This window comes from Micropterus dolomieu, linkage group LG05, assembly GCF_021292245.1.
Source record: "Micropterus dolomieu isolate WLL.071019.BEF.003 ecotype Adirondacks linkage group LG05, ASM2129224v1, whole genome shotgun sequence".
Classification (NCBI taxonomy): Eukaryota; Metazoa; Chordata; class Actinopteri; order Centrarchiformes; family Centrarchidae; genus Micropterus; species Micropterus dolomieu.
In genome coordinates, this window is record NC_060154.1 from 1,995,139 (window position 1) to 2,013,193 (window position 18,055).

At 40.3% G+C, this 18,055-nt stretch overlaps 2 protein-coding genes across 3 annotated transcripts in view; one reads left to right on the forward strand and one right to left on the reverse strand.

The window, feature by feature from the left end:
- zc3h3 (zinc finger CCCH-type containing 3) overlaps positions 1-8,809 on the reverse strand; it is a 77,067-nt gene extending 68,258 nt beyond the window's left edge. The window contains exons 1-3 of the mRNA XM_046050134.1: positions 8,682-8,809; positions 6,149-7,604; positions 5,794-5,966 (exon numbers count right to left, since the gene is read on the reverse strand). Of these exons, the coding sequence (XP_045906090.1) occupies positions 5,794-5,966; positions 6,149-7,604; positions 8,682-8,727 (1,675 nt within the window). The 5' untranslated portion in view covers positions 8,728-8,809. The remainder of the gene's footprint in view (positions 1-5,793; positions 5,967-6,148; positions 7,605-8,681) is intronic.
- Positions 8,810-11,094: 2,285 nt separating this feature from the next.
- cyldl (cylindromatosis (turban tumor syndrome), like) overlaps positions 11,095-18,055 on the forward strand; it is a 10,422-nt gene continuing 3,461 nt past the window's right edge. Inside the window, exons 1-14 of one of the 2 annotated variants that reach the window (XM_046050400.1) lie at positions 11,095-11,407; positions 11,630-12,100; positions 13,432-13,710; positions 14,358-14,436; positions 14,527-14,696; positions 14,910-15,075; positions 15,350-15,403; positions 15,546-15,687; positions 15,980-16,090; positions 16,212-16,303; positions 16,392-16,455; positions 16,550-16,682; positions 17,559-17,667; positions 17,749-17,867. In XM_046050400.1, coding sequence (XP_045906356.1) covers positions 11,660-12,100; positions 13,432-13,710; positions 14,358-14,436; positions 14,527-14,696; positions 14,910-15,075; positions 15,350-15,403; positions 15,546-15,687; positions 15,980-16,090; positions 16,212-16,303; positions 16,392-16,455; positions 16,550-16,682; positions 17,559-17,667; positions 17,749-17,867 — 1,959 coding nt within the window. In that variant the 5' untranslated portion in view covers positions 11,095-11,407; positions 11,630-11,659. The remainder of the gene's footprint in view (positions 11,408-11,629; positions 12,101-13,431; positions 13,711-14,357; positions 14,437-14,526; positions 14,697-14,909; positions 15,076-15,349; positions 15,404-15,545; positions 15,688-15,979; positions 16,091-16,211; positions 16,304-16,391; positions 16,456-16,549; positions 16,683-17,558; positions 17,668-17,748; positions 17,868-18,055) is intronic. The other variant, XM_046050401.1, reaches the window with a different exon arrangement.

Sequence of the window (18,055 nt, forward strand, 5' to 3'; positions counted from 1 at the left end):
TGATCGACTCCAGACTGTCCAGAACTCAGCTGCCAGGCTTTTAACCAGAACAAAGAAATATGACCACATTACTCCTATTTTAGCTTCATTACACTGGCTCCCAGTATGTTTTAGAATTGACTTTAAAATTCTATTGATCACTTTTAAAGCTCTTCATGGCCTCTCGCCTTGTTATATTTCTGACCTTTTAGTTCCATACGCACCAGTACGTACCTTGAGATCCTCGGGCAGAGGTCTGTTGTCTGTTCCAGAGTCTCGACTGAAAACTAAAGGGGACAGAGCGTTTGCAGTCAGGGCCCCGAGGCTCTGGAACAGCCTGCCCGAGGAAATCAGGTCGGCTGAGTCAGTGAACTCTTTTAAGTCCCTTCTTAAAACAAACTTTTATAGGAGAGCCTTTCCCGATCTTATTTGACTTTATTTTATCCCTTTTATTTTATTCTATTTTACTAATTTTATATTTATCTTAAATGTGTATTTTAGTCTTTTCAATGTTTTCTTGCTTTTATCTTGTATTGTTTGTGTATTATTGTCTTTTGGGTATTATTGTCTTTACACTTGTTTTTGAAAAGTGCTCTACAAATAAAGATTATTATTATTATTATTATTATTATTATAAAACAAATGTTAATTTAAATACACTTTGTTAACTGTTCATTAAAATTATTTCACGTATGAATGTCTTAAAATGAAAAAGGCTGTAGTAAACTTCCCTCAATATTTAATAATGCATCAATCGAAATTGTCAAGGGTGGGCCTAAAACCACATTTAAGTCAGCAACGCATGTAGAAAATCGGCAGATGTAAATTTTATTGACGTAATAATCAATACAAGGTTAGGAAACTTCTGCTGTAATCCAATGACAAACATCCAAGAGCAGCCCCATCTGATGTTAGCATGTACGGCATATACAGGCTGCAGCGTGCTGCACTGCGTTATCAATTACTACGCGTCACTATCCCCAGCCTGGGGCGCAAAAGTCAAAATTGCAGTATTTCTGAAGAGTTGACATGCATCGATGCTGACATTTAAAGCAGTGGCATATCCTGATGAGTTGATGCACTACGACCAGCAATGACGAACATCAAGACATTGATACGCGCAAGAAATAATCATTTTCGTTCATGAATAAAATAAATCATAATAGTAATGTAGTAGTGATGAACGTGTTTCGCATTCAAAATAAAGAATACAAATAGACAACAGCCAGACAAAATGAATCTTTGTCATACATTCCTACTTAACCTTCACACTCACCATTTTCCCCTGGACTGAACCAGCTACACTTACCTCAACTGCACTGCCATCATGGACTTTTACACTACTGCACTTTTCATCTAAGCATATCATTGCACTACTGTACATTCTGTATATACTGTTCATTGCCTGTACCTACCTGTTTCAATAGACATTCATGTAGACATATTTATCTATCATTCATACCTCGCACTTTGTATAATAATGTATCAAATTCTATTTAATTACTGCTTAAGCACTTCTGGTTAGATGCTATCTGCATTTCGTTGCTTTGTACGGGTGACATGCGCAATGACAATAAAGTTGAATCTAATCTAAAACACATCAGTCAGAATGAGCTTTTGCTGCTGTGTGGTAGAAACATAATGCACAAATTAATTCAGATCATCAAGTGCTTTAATCAGTACTCAGCACAGGCCAATCTACCTTATCAAGAACTAGATGATGGACTATAGTATAGTTTGCATGTGTCCATACATACAGTGTTGTGTGAGTGCATCTCACTGGAGAAAGTGTAAAATGTCAGCGAGAGCAGGGCCCCTATGCAGAGCAGCACATATGATTTCTGAGCAAAATAAAAGGGATCACTGTAGAACCAGTAACAGGATCTCTGAAGCAAGGGGTGAGGAGGGAGGAATCTTTTGTGGTGGTACTGGGCTCCATGGTATCTGGAGGGGGGCGTGGGCAGCATGTTGGTAAGCTGATGCTGAGAGGGAAAAGGTGGCAGCACTGCCAGTGTAAGAGAGCCACTCCTACTACAACACACAAGCAAGTCAACAATATGACCCTGTGTGTGTGTGTGTGTGTTTTATGATTTACATCCACAGGGCTGGGGACCAGCTGAGAAGTAAAACTTGAGTAGCCAACGGATAAACACACTTCTAAATACTAACTCAGAGTAATAAGAGAGAGTTAGGCAGTAGTAAGCCTGAAAACAGGCTTGCATTAAAAAAACTACATGACCTGACAGCCGCAATGTGAACAGCTTAATTACAACGTCCATGTTACAAAGTGATCTACCACGAAAGTGCACACATATTTGATTAATTAAAATTAACAGCACTAACATCATTAACACACGCCGCCTATAGGGATGTGAAATCAAAGACAAAAGTATTTCCCCTTAAAACATTGCAGAGCCACTTCCTGGTTCAACTAACCAACTAAAGAGTATCTAATCTACGTCCATGTGTTCTTCTGACATGTCTGTAGATATCAGATTTACAGAATTGACGTGATTAGTTTACTAAATCGACAAATAATGAATCAGCAACTATACATACATACATACATGCACTTCCAGTACATATAAACTGAGCCAAACTACCCTAGTTCTTCAAATGTGAGGATTTGCTGTTTTTCTTTGTCTTATGTGATGGTCAACTCAATCTCTTTATGCTTTCGACTGTTGGTCAAACAAAACAAGACATGTGAAGTTATCTTGAGCATTAGGAAATTGTAGAAGGCATTTTCACTGGTGGGAAAGTAATCAGCAGACCAATCAATAATGAAAATAATTGTTATTAGTTATTTGCAGCCAGTGTGACATGTCAATATCTTTTCTTTTTTTTTTTTAAGCCGATAATTTGCTGATGAGCGGATGCTAATTAGCTCTTTAGGTTGTATTTTTCAGAATGTGATTTACAAATTCAGATGAACTCTCATGACATTACAGTTCAGGCCTAGAATGAGATTATACAGAAAATGCCTGCAGTCTGCAAATTGATATACAATACTGGGCTTTAAAAAAAAAAAGTCACAAGGCATATTAGCAGAGCAGTGGAGACAGCTACAGAGAGAAAAAGACTGAGCAAGACTGGATGAGAGATGGTGAGGGAGGAAAGAAACCACAGTGAGATAGAGACCTAAAGCGCTCAGGAAGCCTGTCACATGGGGCTCGAAGCCGCATGGCTCAGCACTCTCCCTCTCTGTGTTCTGTCCGTTGCTGACATTTATCTGCTTTATTAGATTATCTGGGCTACATGGCTGTCTCCGGGCACATACAGGCGCACACACACACACCTCTCGATTCATTACAGCCCCGACTGCTTACTTAGGTTTATACCCTCTTTAAATTAATCCAGCGACATCCGAGCAGCTCAGAAAACACCCACCCTTAACACGCAGAGAGGCTAAAGCTGGCCATTGAGGAGGAAATTAAGACACATTGTTTGGGAGTGTATTATCACGCATGTGCGAGTGGTCATAAGGTTGTTTTTTAACGGGCTCATCTATAGGGACTCTTCCCATCATTAGTAATTCAATTTGCTCTTTATTAGCAGCTCTTATCGGAGGCACAGACGGCTACGAGCAGCCTTCCTCACTCCATCTTCCTCTGCGCTCACCCCTGCCCCACCTTTCCTGTGTCTCTGAATCCCCACCTTTAATTTGAGATGCATGCGTTACTGCTGTAGGCCACTCAGGCTGTCCACATGGCATAAGGTACATGAAGTAATGATGAAGATGAAGGGGGAAAGGATGGAGATGTGAGAAAGGAGGACACATAAAAGTTAAAGAATCAGAAAAACAGAAGCAGACTGATAGACGCAGAACCATAGGGACGAATAAAGCCTAATGTTAATAGTGATGGCTTTTCTAATGTCTTCTGACTCCATTGAGTATGGGAGATTACACCAAGATGGGCATGAGGCGTGTAGGGTACACGCTGAATGACCGGAGGGTTGGAGGGGCAAGAGGAGGGAGGGGGCTGTAAAAACAATGATTGCTTTCCATCAGGTTAGCCCTATATTCTACAGTTCGTTAAAACAATCCAATTTGCAAAAGGATAATTATGCATTAGCTCCTTTTTATCTACTGGAGGGAGAGCGTTGCCAGGACTTGATAGCAGTGGCGCTGCCTGCCTCCACCTCTGCAAATTACCCGCTATCGGCACTTGTTCGCCATCACGGCTGAATTGGGCAATCAATTAACCTCCCCCCTTCTCCTCTTATAGTCTGCCTGTAAGCCTCTCTAGTGACAGCCAGCAACACAAAGCCCCTACAAGGACTACATGGATGCGAGCTGCTGCCCTCTGCTGGAGATGGTTGTAATAGCTGCAGGCAGAGCCACAACTGAAGGGCCAATTACTCTAAAGCTTTGTCCCAATTCCATACTACATACCAATTATAAGCACGTTTTCAGGATATCGTGTGTTCAGACTGGACAAAAAAGAAGAAAGTTTACAAATCTGATGAAAAGCTTGATTTGTGAGTGTGTTGTTTAACTACAAATTTAGAGTATCTAAAAAAATCACTCATGGATGGAGAGAAAGTGTATTCTACAAATATGTAGTTGGCAGTATTTTGAGAACACTGTGACATAGGCGGTGCAGAAAAGACACAAGCACTGAAGAAGGACATGGTGTCAAAATGATAAAGGAATTCAACAACAAGAAATAAACGCAAATAAGATTTCACAGAAAATCTCTGAGCATGTTTAATTTGCAGGAAGTAAAACCACACTCAAGATGAAAGTATTGCTCAAAGTCTCTCTGATTGACCCAAAGATCTCTGATGGAATATCAACCACTAACTGCGTGTTTTAAATCTTGGATTGACTTATATGACAAATAAAACACAGTTAGACGTGGTGATGTTTTGGGGTGAAAGAAATGTATCGGAAGAGCTTGGAAGAAGCTTATCTCCCATACAGCGATACTATGCCCTCTGAGGGTGACTTCTATGTATGAAGAACTGATCAGTGAATCTGTTTTCTTTTGTTTATAAGGGCTAAATCGCACACAGACAGATTGTTTTAAATGAGCACAACACAGTACAAAACAAACTCTAGCCAGAGCTTATGTTTCTGGAGCATAAAGTAACAGAAGACTTTCACTTTGACTGAATTTGTGCCATATTTACAAAATGTAAATAGCAGCATACAAAGGATAATTGAAAGCACTTTCATAATCTTGTGCAACTTCAGAAAGTAGAGACCTGCCAGTTTTGCAGAATCATCATATTACTAATACTAATTACCAATCTGTTAATCACTAGACTAATTGTGACTCATTTGGTCGCACGCTGGTGGAAATGTCACGAGATCCTGCAGGACTTGAGAACTGTACGGCGATGTAAGGTTTTTGTGCTTGATGGACAGTTGGTAAGCTACTGGCTAGATCAACATTGCCATAGCGCCACCAAATGGATGCCTGGTACTCCAAAAGCTTGTATGTCCAGTAGAGGAGAAGGAATATTAAAAAGATCAAAAATAACGACATGGTTCCAGCGTTTCAAGACCACAGATACAAGACAGCTGTACCATAACCAGATTAGATATGTTCCGTCTTACCCGTGTAATCTTGGTTAGTTTCTTAGCAAAAACTGTCAGGAACTGGGAAGTATTTGACTATTCTTCAAAGACAGCACACACGCACACAAAGACAAAGAATACCAGTAGTGACGTGTTGCTACCAGGCGCAAATAAAAGCCAAGGAAAAAATATTTTTATAGACAATAACAGTAACATGTTTTATTTTATGATTATTTGAAGATTCGAAAATCGTGACCCATCCATAGTGTTAAGTGTGTGCTCCTTACTTGTCCTTGATAAGGTGGGGGACAGACGCCTCAATTTGTGTCGACCAAAAGACACAAGCTCCCTGGAGGGCGTCCTCCTAATTCCTGCGGGAGACCTGGTGGAGCCGTGGATCCGGCTCCACGGTGAGTACTTTACCGCTGATGGGCTGGTCCCTTTCTCTGACCCACCTCCACTGCGGTCACAAGAGAGAGAGGAGGGGGGGGGGGGGGGGGGGGGGGGGGGGGGGGGGGGGGGGGTCAAATTCATGTACATACAAACATCAACCCGCCATAGAAGAAAAAACATAATGAGAGAAGTTCTCAGAGCAAATAACCTTGAAGTAAAACAGACCTACCGCATGCTTCCTTTACTTACCTACTGGCAGACTTCCTAATGATTTTCATCCTGCTGCGGAGCTTGAACCCACCAGGGGAGGAGGAGGGAGGAAGGGAGATACGCTGGGTTACAGATGAGGAAGCAACAAAGCCTCCTCTCGCTCCTTTGGTGCTTTTTTCTGACGTCCAGTGGAAGGCAGACCTACGTCGGGCCGCCGTCGCCCCTCCTGTCACTGCTGCAGAGGTATTCTGACCTCCAGCCTTCCAGCGGTAATGACTACTCAGTGAGGAGTTGGTAGAGGAACCCGCAAATCCCCTTTTTATCTTAGCAGACGGAGAGGAGGCTGCTCTGGGTTTCTTGGTGGAATCTCCCTTCTCCAGAGCTCTCTGTGAAAAAGTCAGGGCTTTGGGCGACAGAGATTTTCGAGATATTCTAACTTGGGCTCCAGCAGACGAGGACACCCATTTGTACTTGGAGGTCTTAGGGGCAACAGTGACTGGGCTTAGCTTTCGAGGTAACTTCTTGGCAGGGGTTCTCTTACTGATTGAGAATAAGAGGGGGCTTCCACTGGCAGCTCCAGCTTTTGAGACTGACGGGGCAACGGTCGCAGCTTTGCCTGTGGGTGAGGACATGGAGCTACCTTGTCTAGGCTCCACTCCCCCCATGTTGTAGCTCTTCACCCAAGTGAACTTGGATTTTTTCGAAAAAGACGCGCTGACTTGGCCCTGGCTGGTGTGAGGTGTGGGGTTAATGGAAGGTTGCTTTGACACTTTCGACAGAGCAGAGAGAGGTGGTACGGTTTTACCAGTTGTGATTATAGCCGGAGTTGTCATTGTAATGGCTTGTTTAGGCTCAGTGCTGGTTTTACTTGTCGGGGTCGGTTTGCTCTGCACTCGAGGGCCTGAGGTGTTGGACTCGACTGAAGAAGGCGCTTCTGAAGAGCCACCAACTTGCTTTTCTGGCAGGACTACATGCCTGCTTTCAGCCCGCTGCTGGATCTGTCTGTGAAGCGTTTCACGTTGTATACTAGTGCCTGTTGAGCTTGACTCTCCTTTTTCATGTCCATGCTGAGACACAGCGGTCTCTGTCACCCCCCTAACCCCTGTGATGCTCTTTATATGTCCCCCACTCTTTTGTTGAGGGATCCCTGATGATGAAGTGGCAGTTGTGCCTCTATCTCTCTCATCTCCTCTGCAGTGGATGGGCAGTGAGGTGCTGTGAGATTTACTATAGGAACTAGACTGATGAACAGCAGAGGGGGTAGAGGCTGAGGGATGTCCAGCAGAGGACAGGGGGTTCTTGTTTTTCAGTGAGTATGTTTTCCTCCAGCTTCCACGGCTTTGAGGAGCATATATTCTCCCTCTGGAGCTATGGGGACCGATGACAGACGTGCCGAGACCTCTGCCTCTGCCTGATGTTGGGGCTTCTGGACGCCTCTGCTCAGCTCTTCCAAACGGGGTGTCGCCATGGACGCTCTTATGTTCATTGATTAGATCTGGTAATTCAAAAACAGGGAGTTATTTAGTTGTACAGTCACATTAGTTACTATGAAGATGAAATGCAATGCTTAAAACATAGAAAATAAAACATAAAACACTCAACAGGAACACCTTTTTTAGGATCTGTGTCCCCGTTTCTCTGTATAATCCACTCAGTATGCTGTCAACAGTTTGTTGTTGAAGAATAAAAAAAAATATCTAATCGCGAATGATATTTTTTACATCATTATTCAGATGTTTTCTTCAGTCTCTAGATTAACTTATGGTGTGTAGGCCAGGATGTCTCTGCAGCACGGCAGCATTTAATTTAAAATCTCTTTTTAACAAATATTGCATCTCCTGCAATTTGAAAATCGCAGTAGGACATATTGCACCGTGTTGATGACAGGTAGAAACCAGAGGAAGTCAGCGAAATTCATACACTTCCACAGAGGGCCCAGTGACTCACTGAAAGCGTTTATAAGAATAAAATAAATGAAATCGTACATTTTGAACTTCACAGTAAGAAAAACTCCACCTCCACACTCAAAGCCTAATGGTAGCAAATTAACTCACAGCTAATTTAATTAGCTTCCATCAGGTCGGCGCTTTTCAGAGGATGCATTAAAAGATAGAGGAGACATTTTACTCAGCTAAAATGTATTCTAGCCTGTATGTAGGCTATCTATCCTTGTCTGTAGTTACTATTGTTTTGATTCATGCCATAACTTTTTATTTATCATTCTCTAAGCAAAACTGCCCCTCACAGACACTGCTGTTCTACTCTACACCTATGGGAGATGTTGCCTCCTTCATCATCATCATCATCATCATCAAATGAGGGAATATCTTTCGGGAAGGATGTTTTGTTGTTTGATATCCAATGCAGAATTATATTATGAAGGCCAGTTAACGTTAAGTTGGTCTGAGCTGAAGGCAAAGCTAACGGTTAACGTTAGTGTAGGAAATCCTTAAAAACGCAGCCGCCACGTCCAAACGACAGCTCTCAGTTTAAAAAGGTACAACAATTAAACACCGCTTTCTAACCAAGCTGCTACCAAACACAAATTTTATGTCAAACAAGGGAGCTTTACTTTGTAGAAGTTCAATTTGCCTCTTCAGCGCTTCTCTCTCCTCCATGTTTACGCTTGAATCCACGCGTCATCAAAGAGCGACTGAAATAGGCCCTTGGATGATGACGGTCGCTTCAGCTGTTTCAGCCCTCAGTCTTGTATCACAGGCCTTTTCCCAACTTCCTCGAAATAATAAGAACTTTCGTGCTTTATTTCGGGAAAAGAAATTGTTTCTGCTCCAAATGTTACGGTTTACTGGAACCGATTTGTAAATGACACAGATACTTGATAGTAAACAAGGTGAAAGAAGTGTCGTTCAGAATAATTCACAGATACTACCCTGCTAATCATTACATGCTTACATTTAAAAGAGACATTAATACAAACTGTTCTTTTTGTGAAGACCACCCAGAAACTGTTTTGCAGTTGCTCACACACCAGAACATTTTGGCAAAACCTCAGCAGATTCATCATTGACCATATTTATAAAGACTTTGCCTTACTGTGGAAGAATGTTGTATTTTGCTTTTATGGAAGTCAAAGTAAAGAAAAGTTGTACTTCATTATAAATTTATTAATTCTTTTGGCAAAATTTCACATTCATAAATGCAAATTCAGCACTAAAAAAACTAATTTTATACTTTTTTTCCATGAAGTTGTCCATTATATTAATCTGATTTCTGGCTCTAACAACAGAAAGGCAGTTAAAACTGTCAACATATGGTCCTCTTTCTCTTTGTAATGACCTGTAGGCTTCCCCTGGCAAAACTGTATTGTATTCTGTCTGTTATGTGTTATATTTTGGTAAGTCACTTGTAATTTATATCCTTTTTTATGCAATAAAGTTGACTTATTTAAAAAAAGAATCTTGTATCACAGGCTGAAGAGGCAATTTCCTTGATTTTATTTGACAGGAATAATGGGTAGGATTTTATGGGGACTCAAAGTGTTGAGCTATCAGAATCAGCTTAAATGACCATGTATGCGGACACATACTAGGACTTTGACTTTGGATTGATGCAGACATACAGGACAAGCGTAAACGAAAAGCTCAGTAAGGAGCAGACACAGTGTGCAGAACACACATACACTATAAACAACAACGTCTGAAGGCAGCAAGACAAAAGTTAAGTGAGGGCATAGTGCAAAGCATGATGGAATAAATATTTTTGTTTTATTCTGTACAGTCTCAGATGGATATGATAGAGACACAATATATACAACATTAACAGTATTGAATGACAAAAGTGACAAATCTTAAATAATAAGAGACATTTTAGTATACATAAGGCACTGTGAAATAAATCATCAATAACCAACATCTGCAGAAGCTTTCTAAATATAGCCAACACCTTCAAAACACTCTGTTGGGTTTTGGCATTTCCTTTAGTTATCAACTGAAAGTTTTACAGAGAGTGGATGTGAGTGTGAGCGGTTGTTTGTCTATGTGTGGCCCTGCGATGGACTGGCGACCTGTCCAGGGTGGACCCCGCCGTTCGCCCCAATGTAAGCTGGGATTGGCTCCAGCCCCGCCGTGACCCTGTACGCAGGATAAGCGGTTGACGACGGATGGAAGTTTTACAGAGAGTGTTTTGCTTGAATATGATGTGCTCAGTAGTATAGTATCTTTCTGGAAATAGTCTCCTTTAAGCTAACACACAGACATTTCTTTCAGCTCTTAAATAATTCCAGTGAAAACAGTTGTCATTTCAGTTTGTAAATTATTCTGAGTAATTGGGGCAACTGTTTCTGAGAAGATAAATTCCTGTTGTGTTAAGTAAATAGCCTACTGTATGTGTAACAAAGATTTTATTTTATTTTATTTTAAAAGGCTGTTGTAATAATGTCTGTTGTGATGCAAACTGTCTCAAAAAAGCTTATCAAAGCAATTATAAACTGCAAAGATAGCAAATAGGGAGATTATCTAGATTTAACTGACTTGTTGGCTGCCTGTGTTGTTGTTTTTTTTATTTTATTGCAAGAAAAGTAATATAGTGTATAAGGAACAGACGGAAGTATACAGAACAGTATACAAGTACAAAAAAGACACAAATAATAACATTGCCTGTAATTATGTAAGGATGGAGAGGTCAATATGTTGACAGTTTTCACAGTCTTTTTGTCATTGGATTTAGATATTAAATGTATGATACACAACCTCATGGAGAAAAAGTAAAAAATTAGGTTTTTTACTGCTGAATTTACATTTATGAACGAGAGATTATGCAATTCGAATAAATTTATGTGTTATAAAGTACTTATTTTCTTATCTTTGAGTTTTATTAAAAAGCAATATATCACATTCTCCCACATCAATCTCTATCAATATTGTCAATGATGATGAAGTTTTGCCAGAATAAATGCCAAAAGGGGCGCAGAACAGAATTCTGGGTGGTGGTTGCCTGTAAGGCGGTGCTGAGGGGCTTAATTGTCCCAGTAAGCGGTCGACTGACTTCCTGTTGACTGTCAACTGATTTGAAAACAACAGCGTCACAAAAACATCCCTGTTCTTCGCTTCATAACATTAACAGCCTCGGTCGAAGAAGTACATCGTTGCCGATTAGCTGTTTTAACGTGGTTCACAAATTCGGACTGTCTTTTCCATCGTGAGCGTGAAATGCCGGTGACGCTGCTCTGAAATGAAATGAAAGAGGAAGTGAAACTTAACGCAGCTGGTTTGGACATAACGTTAAACCCAAAAGAGCGAAGATAAAACAGAAAGCAAACTTTAAAGTTAACAAGTGAAGGTAACGCAAACTTTGTTACAGATATTTAAGGAAACAACTATTCCAGATAAAGTTGTTCCACTCAAGTTGGCTAACTTGTGAATTTTGTTTGACGTTGTTCACTAACTGTGTGTTCAGTGTTGTTGTTAGCTTAGTTAGCGAGCTAGCTTGAGTTTATTGTTGTTGTTGCAGTAGCACCTGTGTGTATGACTTACTATAACTATTGTGTGTGTTTCTGTACAGTATCCTGCTACTACTCCTGGCCTCAGCAACATGACGTCGACAAAATACCTGTACTTCATCATAACAAGAAAACTTGAAGCCCCGCGACACATCAATGCTGGCTGCATCTGTTTCATCAGTGAAATCAGTCACAGATCAGAACTCAGAAAAAATCATTCTCCCAAAAAGTTGCCCGTCTTCACCATGAGCAGATATACAACATTAGATTATGCGATTGAGGTGAGTAGCATGGAAGAGCTGAGTCCAGAGGAAGCAGAGCTGCTGCAGGCCCTGCCTGATGATGCAGAGAGGCTGAAATGGTTCAAAGAGAGAGAAGCTCTTAAAACAGCCCTAGGACTCAAAGTTGGATCTGCAGTGACTGTGGAAGAAGGAGGAGAGAAGCTTAGAGGCATCGTTCGCTACGTTGGAAGAATAACAGACCCTTCGTATCCCTGTCCCTTATCAGGAACGTACTTTGGCATTGAACTGCAGGTGGGACTTTAAAATGCTTCTGGGATCCTTTTGGTTTCATTTGCCCAGGTTTTGAGATACGCACCTCTGATATTTCTGCCTCCACCTCAACACAATGGAGGCGACTAAATTGAACTTGTGGTGTTCCCAGAACTGAACACACAAAAAGGTGTTTAGTAACTATGTTTCAAAAGTGTTTATTTACGTGTGATTATTTTAGATCTAGTCCTTCCGACTTTATCCTAATGCAGTATATTAACAATTTCTTTTGCATTCTATTTTTTGCACGCAAACTGTCTGCATTTCTCGTAGTGTATAATCCTTACGTGCGTGTTGCGAACAGTTTTCATTGAATATATTTTCTAATTGCAATGCATTTTTGAAAAATTACATTAAAAAAAATCAACGTCAACAATGTCCGTGTTCAGAATAATCCACAGATCACACTATCTGGTTTTCAACATTTCTTGGGTAGAAACTAGTTCAGTGAAACAATGCACCGAGAAAACACTGAATTTCAAACCATAATTTAGGATGCTGAACACCACATGTATTTTCAGAGAGAGCTATAAGCACTACAAACAAAGTTGTATTCACCTCAATTTTATTTCGGTGTGAAGGCAGAAATCTGAGACACTGATATCTCAAGTCTTCAGGAAATGAAACTCAGTTCTGGCTGATATGGGTCAATAATAGCTTATCAGAAATATAAGTAACAATAAGCTGCAGTACGGACAGACCAAAGAAAGATACAGTATGTTTGAGGTAATTTAGAAACACTTAATGCAAAGTTTGTCACCTTTAAAATGTCCAACTCATTACATAAGTTATCCATAACACTATAGCTTTATATTTATACTTTTAGTGTATACTGCAGCTGCCCTTACAAAGTAGTAGGTACTGTTGCATGTAGTATGCCTAGAATTAGATCATACTACTTTGTCACAACATTAAGCCCTGAACTTTGACCCTCATATTCAATTAACTTTTATTTATATAGCACCAAATCACAACAACAGTTACCTCACAGCGCTTTTCATAAAAGAGCAGGTCTAGACCGTACTCATGCTGCGCAGAGAATTGTGGGTCAGAATATATAGAAAAGCCTGCTGGCATGCCCATACTGCAAAATATGACCAAAGGCAGAAGGACACCCTGGTTTTTTTGCCATACTATGTAATGGGACATACTAAATCCTTTTCTGGCATAATAAATAGTATGTTAGTATCTGAATTGGAACGCACCATATATCATGTGCTTAAATTTGAAAAGACTAAGCCTTTAGTTAAATGCTTTTTTAACATTGACAATGATTAATTCTGGGGTATGCTGCTGTGCTTCTGTCCCCACAGGATACAGACAAGGGGAAGGGGACTACTGATGGATCCTACCATTATAAAACCCTCTTCTCATGTTCGAAAGATTGTGGCATTTTTGCCCCGTTCTCCAGAGTCAGGCCTGTACTTCCCAGCTCCTTGTCACCCTCCATCCCTGAGCTCTCTCCACATGTAGAAATGGATAAGCTAATCCCAGGGGACAGAGTCACTTACTTCCCGGGTGAAAAGTGTCGCCATGGAATGGTGGTGGATGTACAGGAAAAGGATGGACAACATTTTGTTCGTATCTCCACGGTAAGTGAAATTTCATTTTTTTAATTTTTTTTAATTGTTTAAATGACCCCAAAAATCCTAAAGGGGAAAAAAAAAAATACAGCCACAAATCAGCTCCAGTAGAGTTAAATATGGTGTTTTGCTCCTTTTAAATTATGTTTTAAAATGCAATAATGTCTTCCCTCCTAATTTAGTCATGCAAACAAATTCTATTGCCCTGTTACAAATGCAGTATGTGACCCATTGTGTTTGCAATGATTTTATCGTTTTTATAATCATAAAATTTACCTTATTTTCTATATTTTGTACCTTTAAAAGGTCTTAAAAGTCAAGCAGCAACAAGCAGTTGAAACAACCTCTTCTGTGACTTTGTGTTGTGACAGACTTTGTTTTTCTTAGTTGGTCACATGATCACTGTACCTGTTAAGTAGCTGTTCTGGCAATCTGTGTCTGCTCTGTATATATTTATATTCATTGTCTTTTTTTCTTTATTTTTAAACTCAAAGCCATCAAACGCCATGCTCTCATAGTTTGTAAGCCCCTGCTAATGCTTGAGTTCTCTGATACAACCAAACCTTCAGATTTTAAATTAATTTTGTCACCTCCTTTGGTACACAAAGTGAGTAGTTTAAAGTACATTTATAATTTTTCTTTGCTGCTGTTTTCAGGACACAGATGAGAATGGAAAGAGAGGGGGTGAAGTTGAAGTCCCACTACAGTTGGTTGCCAAGGGGGAGGTGCCTGCAGGTTTGAGCAACTCTGTACATGATGATGTGAATAGCTGGTTATCACATTTTAATAAGTCTGACTCAAATATGGTCTTCCATGTCGAGCCAGACAGCATGGACGTTGATACAACCCTGGTGGATCCAACCACTGATCTGTACATGGATCTGAGTGTGAACTCTGTGGTAGAGGTCAACATGGGTGCAGGCAATTTATATGGAATCATCCGCTGGATCGGCAATTTGCCTGGTCGACCGGAAATCATGGCTGGACTCGAGCTGGTAAAATTTATTCGGACATGTTACTGTGCAGATTAAAATCTAATTGAAATATCTAATATGTACAGTTATAGGAACAAATCATTTTATATAAAAAGTATAAAACAATACTGTTGGGTCACTTTATAGTAGCTCTGAGCGATTGCACGTTTGTTTTGTTAACTTTCATTTAATATTGGATGTATTGGCAGTTTTTTCCTTTGTATATGTCTCCAGGAGGAAGATAAAGGAGTGAGTGATGGTACCTTCAAAAATGAGCGTGTCTTCAAATGTCCCCCCAAGAGAGGTCTGTTTGTGAAGCTTGGCTCCTGCCGTCCTGACTCACGATTTCAGAGCACGTCGGCCGATCAAAGCGAGACGATGCTTAAACAGGACGACATGGGTCAGAACAAGAGTGATCTCATTTCTGTTTACTTTTTTTTTTTTTTTTTTTTTTTTTCCACAATCCACAAAATGTTCTTTGCTGAAAATTAATTGTTTTTTATAGAGGACAATTTTATTTGAGTGTGCAGTCAGTGCCCCCTTGTGGACATAGTATTGTTTTCAGTCTCACTTAATTTTAATTGGGTTTTAGGTTATATTTATAAAATTTTGGAAAAATATGCCAGCTCAGAAAAACAATTAAAATGATACTTTTTTTTTTTTTTCCATTTTAGAATGTAAAGGGAAAAGAAAGATTATTTGTAAGGAAATGCACTATGTGGCCAAAAGTACGTGAATACCTGCATATTTGCACATTACACCCACGGGTAATAGTTGAACATGTCATTTCAAAAGCAGTGGATGCATGCTGTGTAACGTGTCTTGGTTTTTGTGCGAGTACATACCATAATTCTTTATGTGTTACTTTAGAGAGAGAGATAGAGCACAGCACAGGGAAGCTGGAAACTGTTCCTCCAATCAGCACGGAGCAGGTTAAACAGATTTTGATTGGACGAATGAAGGGGATCCAAGGCCACTGCAACTCCTGCTACATGGATGCCGCCCTCTTCAGGTCAGCGACAATAATTTATATACATTTTAACATCTTCAGAGGAAGTTCAGCTGACTTTATCCCATTAATTATACAAATCACACGTACAGTATTTTTTCTGTACTTGACTAGCTAGTTTCAGATCTCTGCAGATTAATGTTTTTTTATAGCGTTTAGCTGAAAGGAATCGAAACTGGCTGCTTGCAATGTAAAAAGCCAAATTAGAAACTTACATGCTTACATTTTGTTGTAGAACATATTGTACTGTGGTGGTTTTCCGTGTCATATGTTTTGTTTCTGTCTGTGCTCTCAGCTTGTTTTCTTGCTCCTCTGTGTTGGACTCCATGCTGTTTAAATCAACTGAACCTCAAGATGCCCCCATTCAGAAAACACTGCTCCATGACATTGTTAATCCCCTCCGCAGGTGTGTGCTTTTATGTATTTTGCAAAACATGTAATTATTTACATTTTTTTATTATATATTTAATAATATTTGAATTCATTAATACAAAATATATTTCATGCTCTCTCTATGTTCTTTGCAGTAAGGGCTTTGTGGAAGGGCGGCACATCATGAAGCTCCGGCAGCAGCTGCAGAAACATGGCTACAGTCACTCCTTCACCACAGATGAGAAGGGTCAGTTTAATCTGGAAGTTTTAAAACAGCTGATGTGTTTTTGTTTGGAGGGTTTAAAGTGACTGTTAATGTGGACATTGTCTTTCAGATCCAGAGGAGTTCCTTACTGTCATCATGCACCACATTCTTGCACTGGATCCTCTACTCAAACTGTACAGCTAATTATTATTTCCTTATAAATAGCCTGACTATAATAAACTTTTGAGCTACATTTATGCTTCACATTTCTCTCCCTCTGCCATTTAGCTCAGCTAGTGGGAAAGTGCAGGAGAGTTACTGCTATCAGATCTTCTTAGACCAGAACCACAGCCTGGTGCTGCCTACAGTCCAGCAGCTGCTGGAGCATTCATTCTACAGTGCAGGACTCAAGCTGGCAGAGGTGAGATCCCATTACACTCTTCATATACTGCAGTGCTAATTAATGTTATTTGATGGAACAATTAGCAGTAGTGTTGGCTTCTAACCTGCTATAAGTAGCTGGATAATGTGTACTGGCTGCTACAGGTCACCAAGACACCCTTTTCAGCCAGTGTACTTACCTGTGGCTCCTTCAGCCTTCAGTGCTCATAATTACAAACTGAAACCAATTCTAGAAGAGCTGAATCTGTTGTAGCTTTACAAATAGAGAGAGAGTCCATGCTTACATCAACTAGGACTTCTGTACAGGCAACCGCTGTAATGTAAGGAAACACAGGATGCTTCAGGAATGTCTCTGGGTTTTTTAAATGCAGCACTTATGTAATTAATGCGTTAATACGTTACTGGCATAGCTGCAATACATACAATATAATCTGCTCAGTAACGAGGAATTGCAATTTCTTAACTAAAAAATTTAGTTCAGTTAATCAGCTAATGTTATCAATTAAGTAGTACATATTCCGATATGGGTTTCTTATGTTTTTGTCCAACAAAAATAGCAGTTCAGGTGATATACTTTCTAGATTGAATAGAGTTGGTGGCTCAGTTCCCAGATCTCCTAAGAGCATGATGTTAAAGGGTCCATGAATATTGTTGTATCAAATTGTTAGTGTGTATGCTACTATATCAACTTAACTTAATTCAATTTTGTTTTCATCTGTTTGGTCAGGAGATCTATTTATCTGAGGCTTTCTTTTTCTTCTTAGAGGTTATCCAGTAGATGGCTCTGTTGGACAGTTTTGTCAGCAGATCCTCTCACCTCCTGGGATGAGCTCATTTTTGCGTATTCTGTCTGTGCAGTGTGTGATCTTCTTATTTCATGGTCTTCTAATTGCAGGTACCATCCTGCCTCATCCTCCAGATGCCTCGCTTTGGGAAGAAATTTAAGATGTTTGACAAGATCATTCCCTCTCTGGAGCTGGACGTCACAGACCTCCTGTCTGAAGGTGAGGACGGACACACACACGCACTAATTTTGATTTAACACAGATGAACACAGTGAATACAACATGTGGTGTGTGTTTCAGGTCCTCAGCAGTGCATGATATGTGGAAACTTGGCCCAGGAAGAGTGCCACGACTGTTTCAAAGACACCCTTTTCAGCCAGACGGGATTCAAAATCTTCTGCAAGAAGTGTTCATCTCAGGTGCCGTCTTTAGCTAAATTAAATGCTTGTTGAATATAGAGGTATGGAGTGACATCACTTTTCCATGTGATACAACCCAAATAATCATAATGGCGACCTGTCCAGGGTGTACCCTGCCTTTCGCCCGATGTCAGCTGGGATTGGCTCCAGCCCTCCGCGACCCTGTACGCAGGATAAGCGGTTGACGA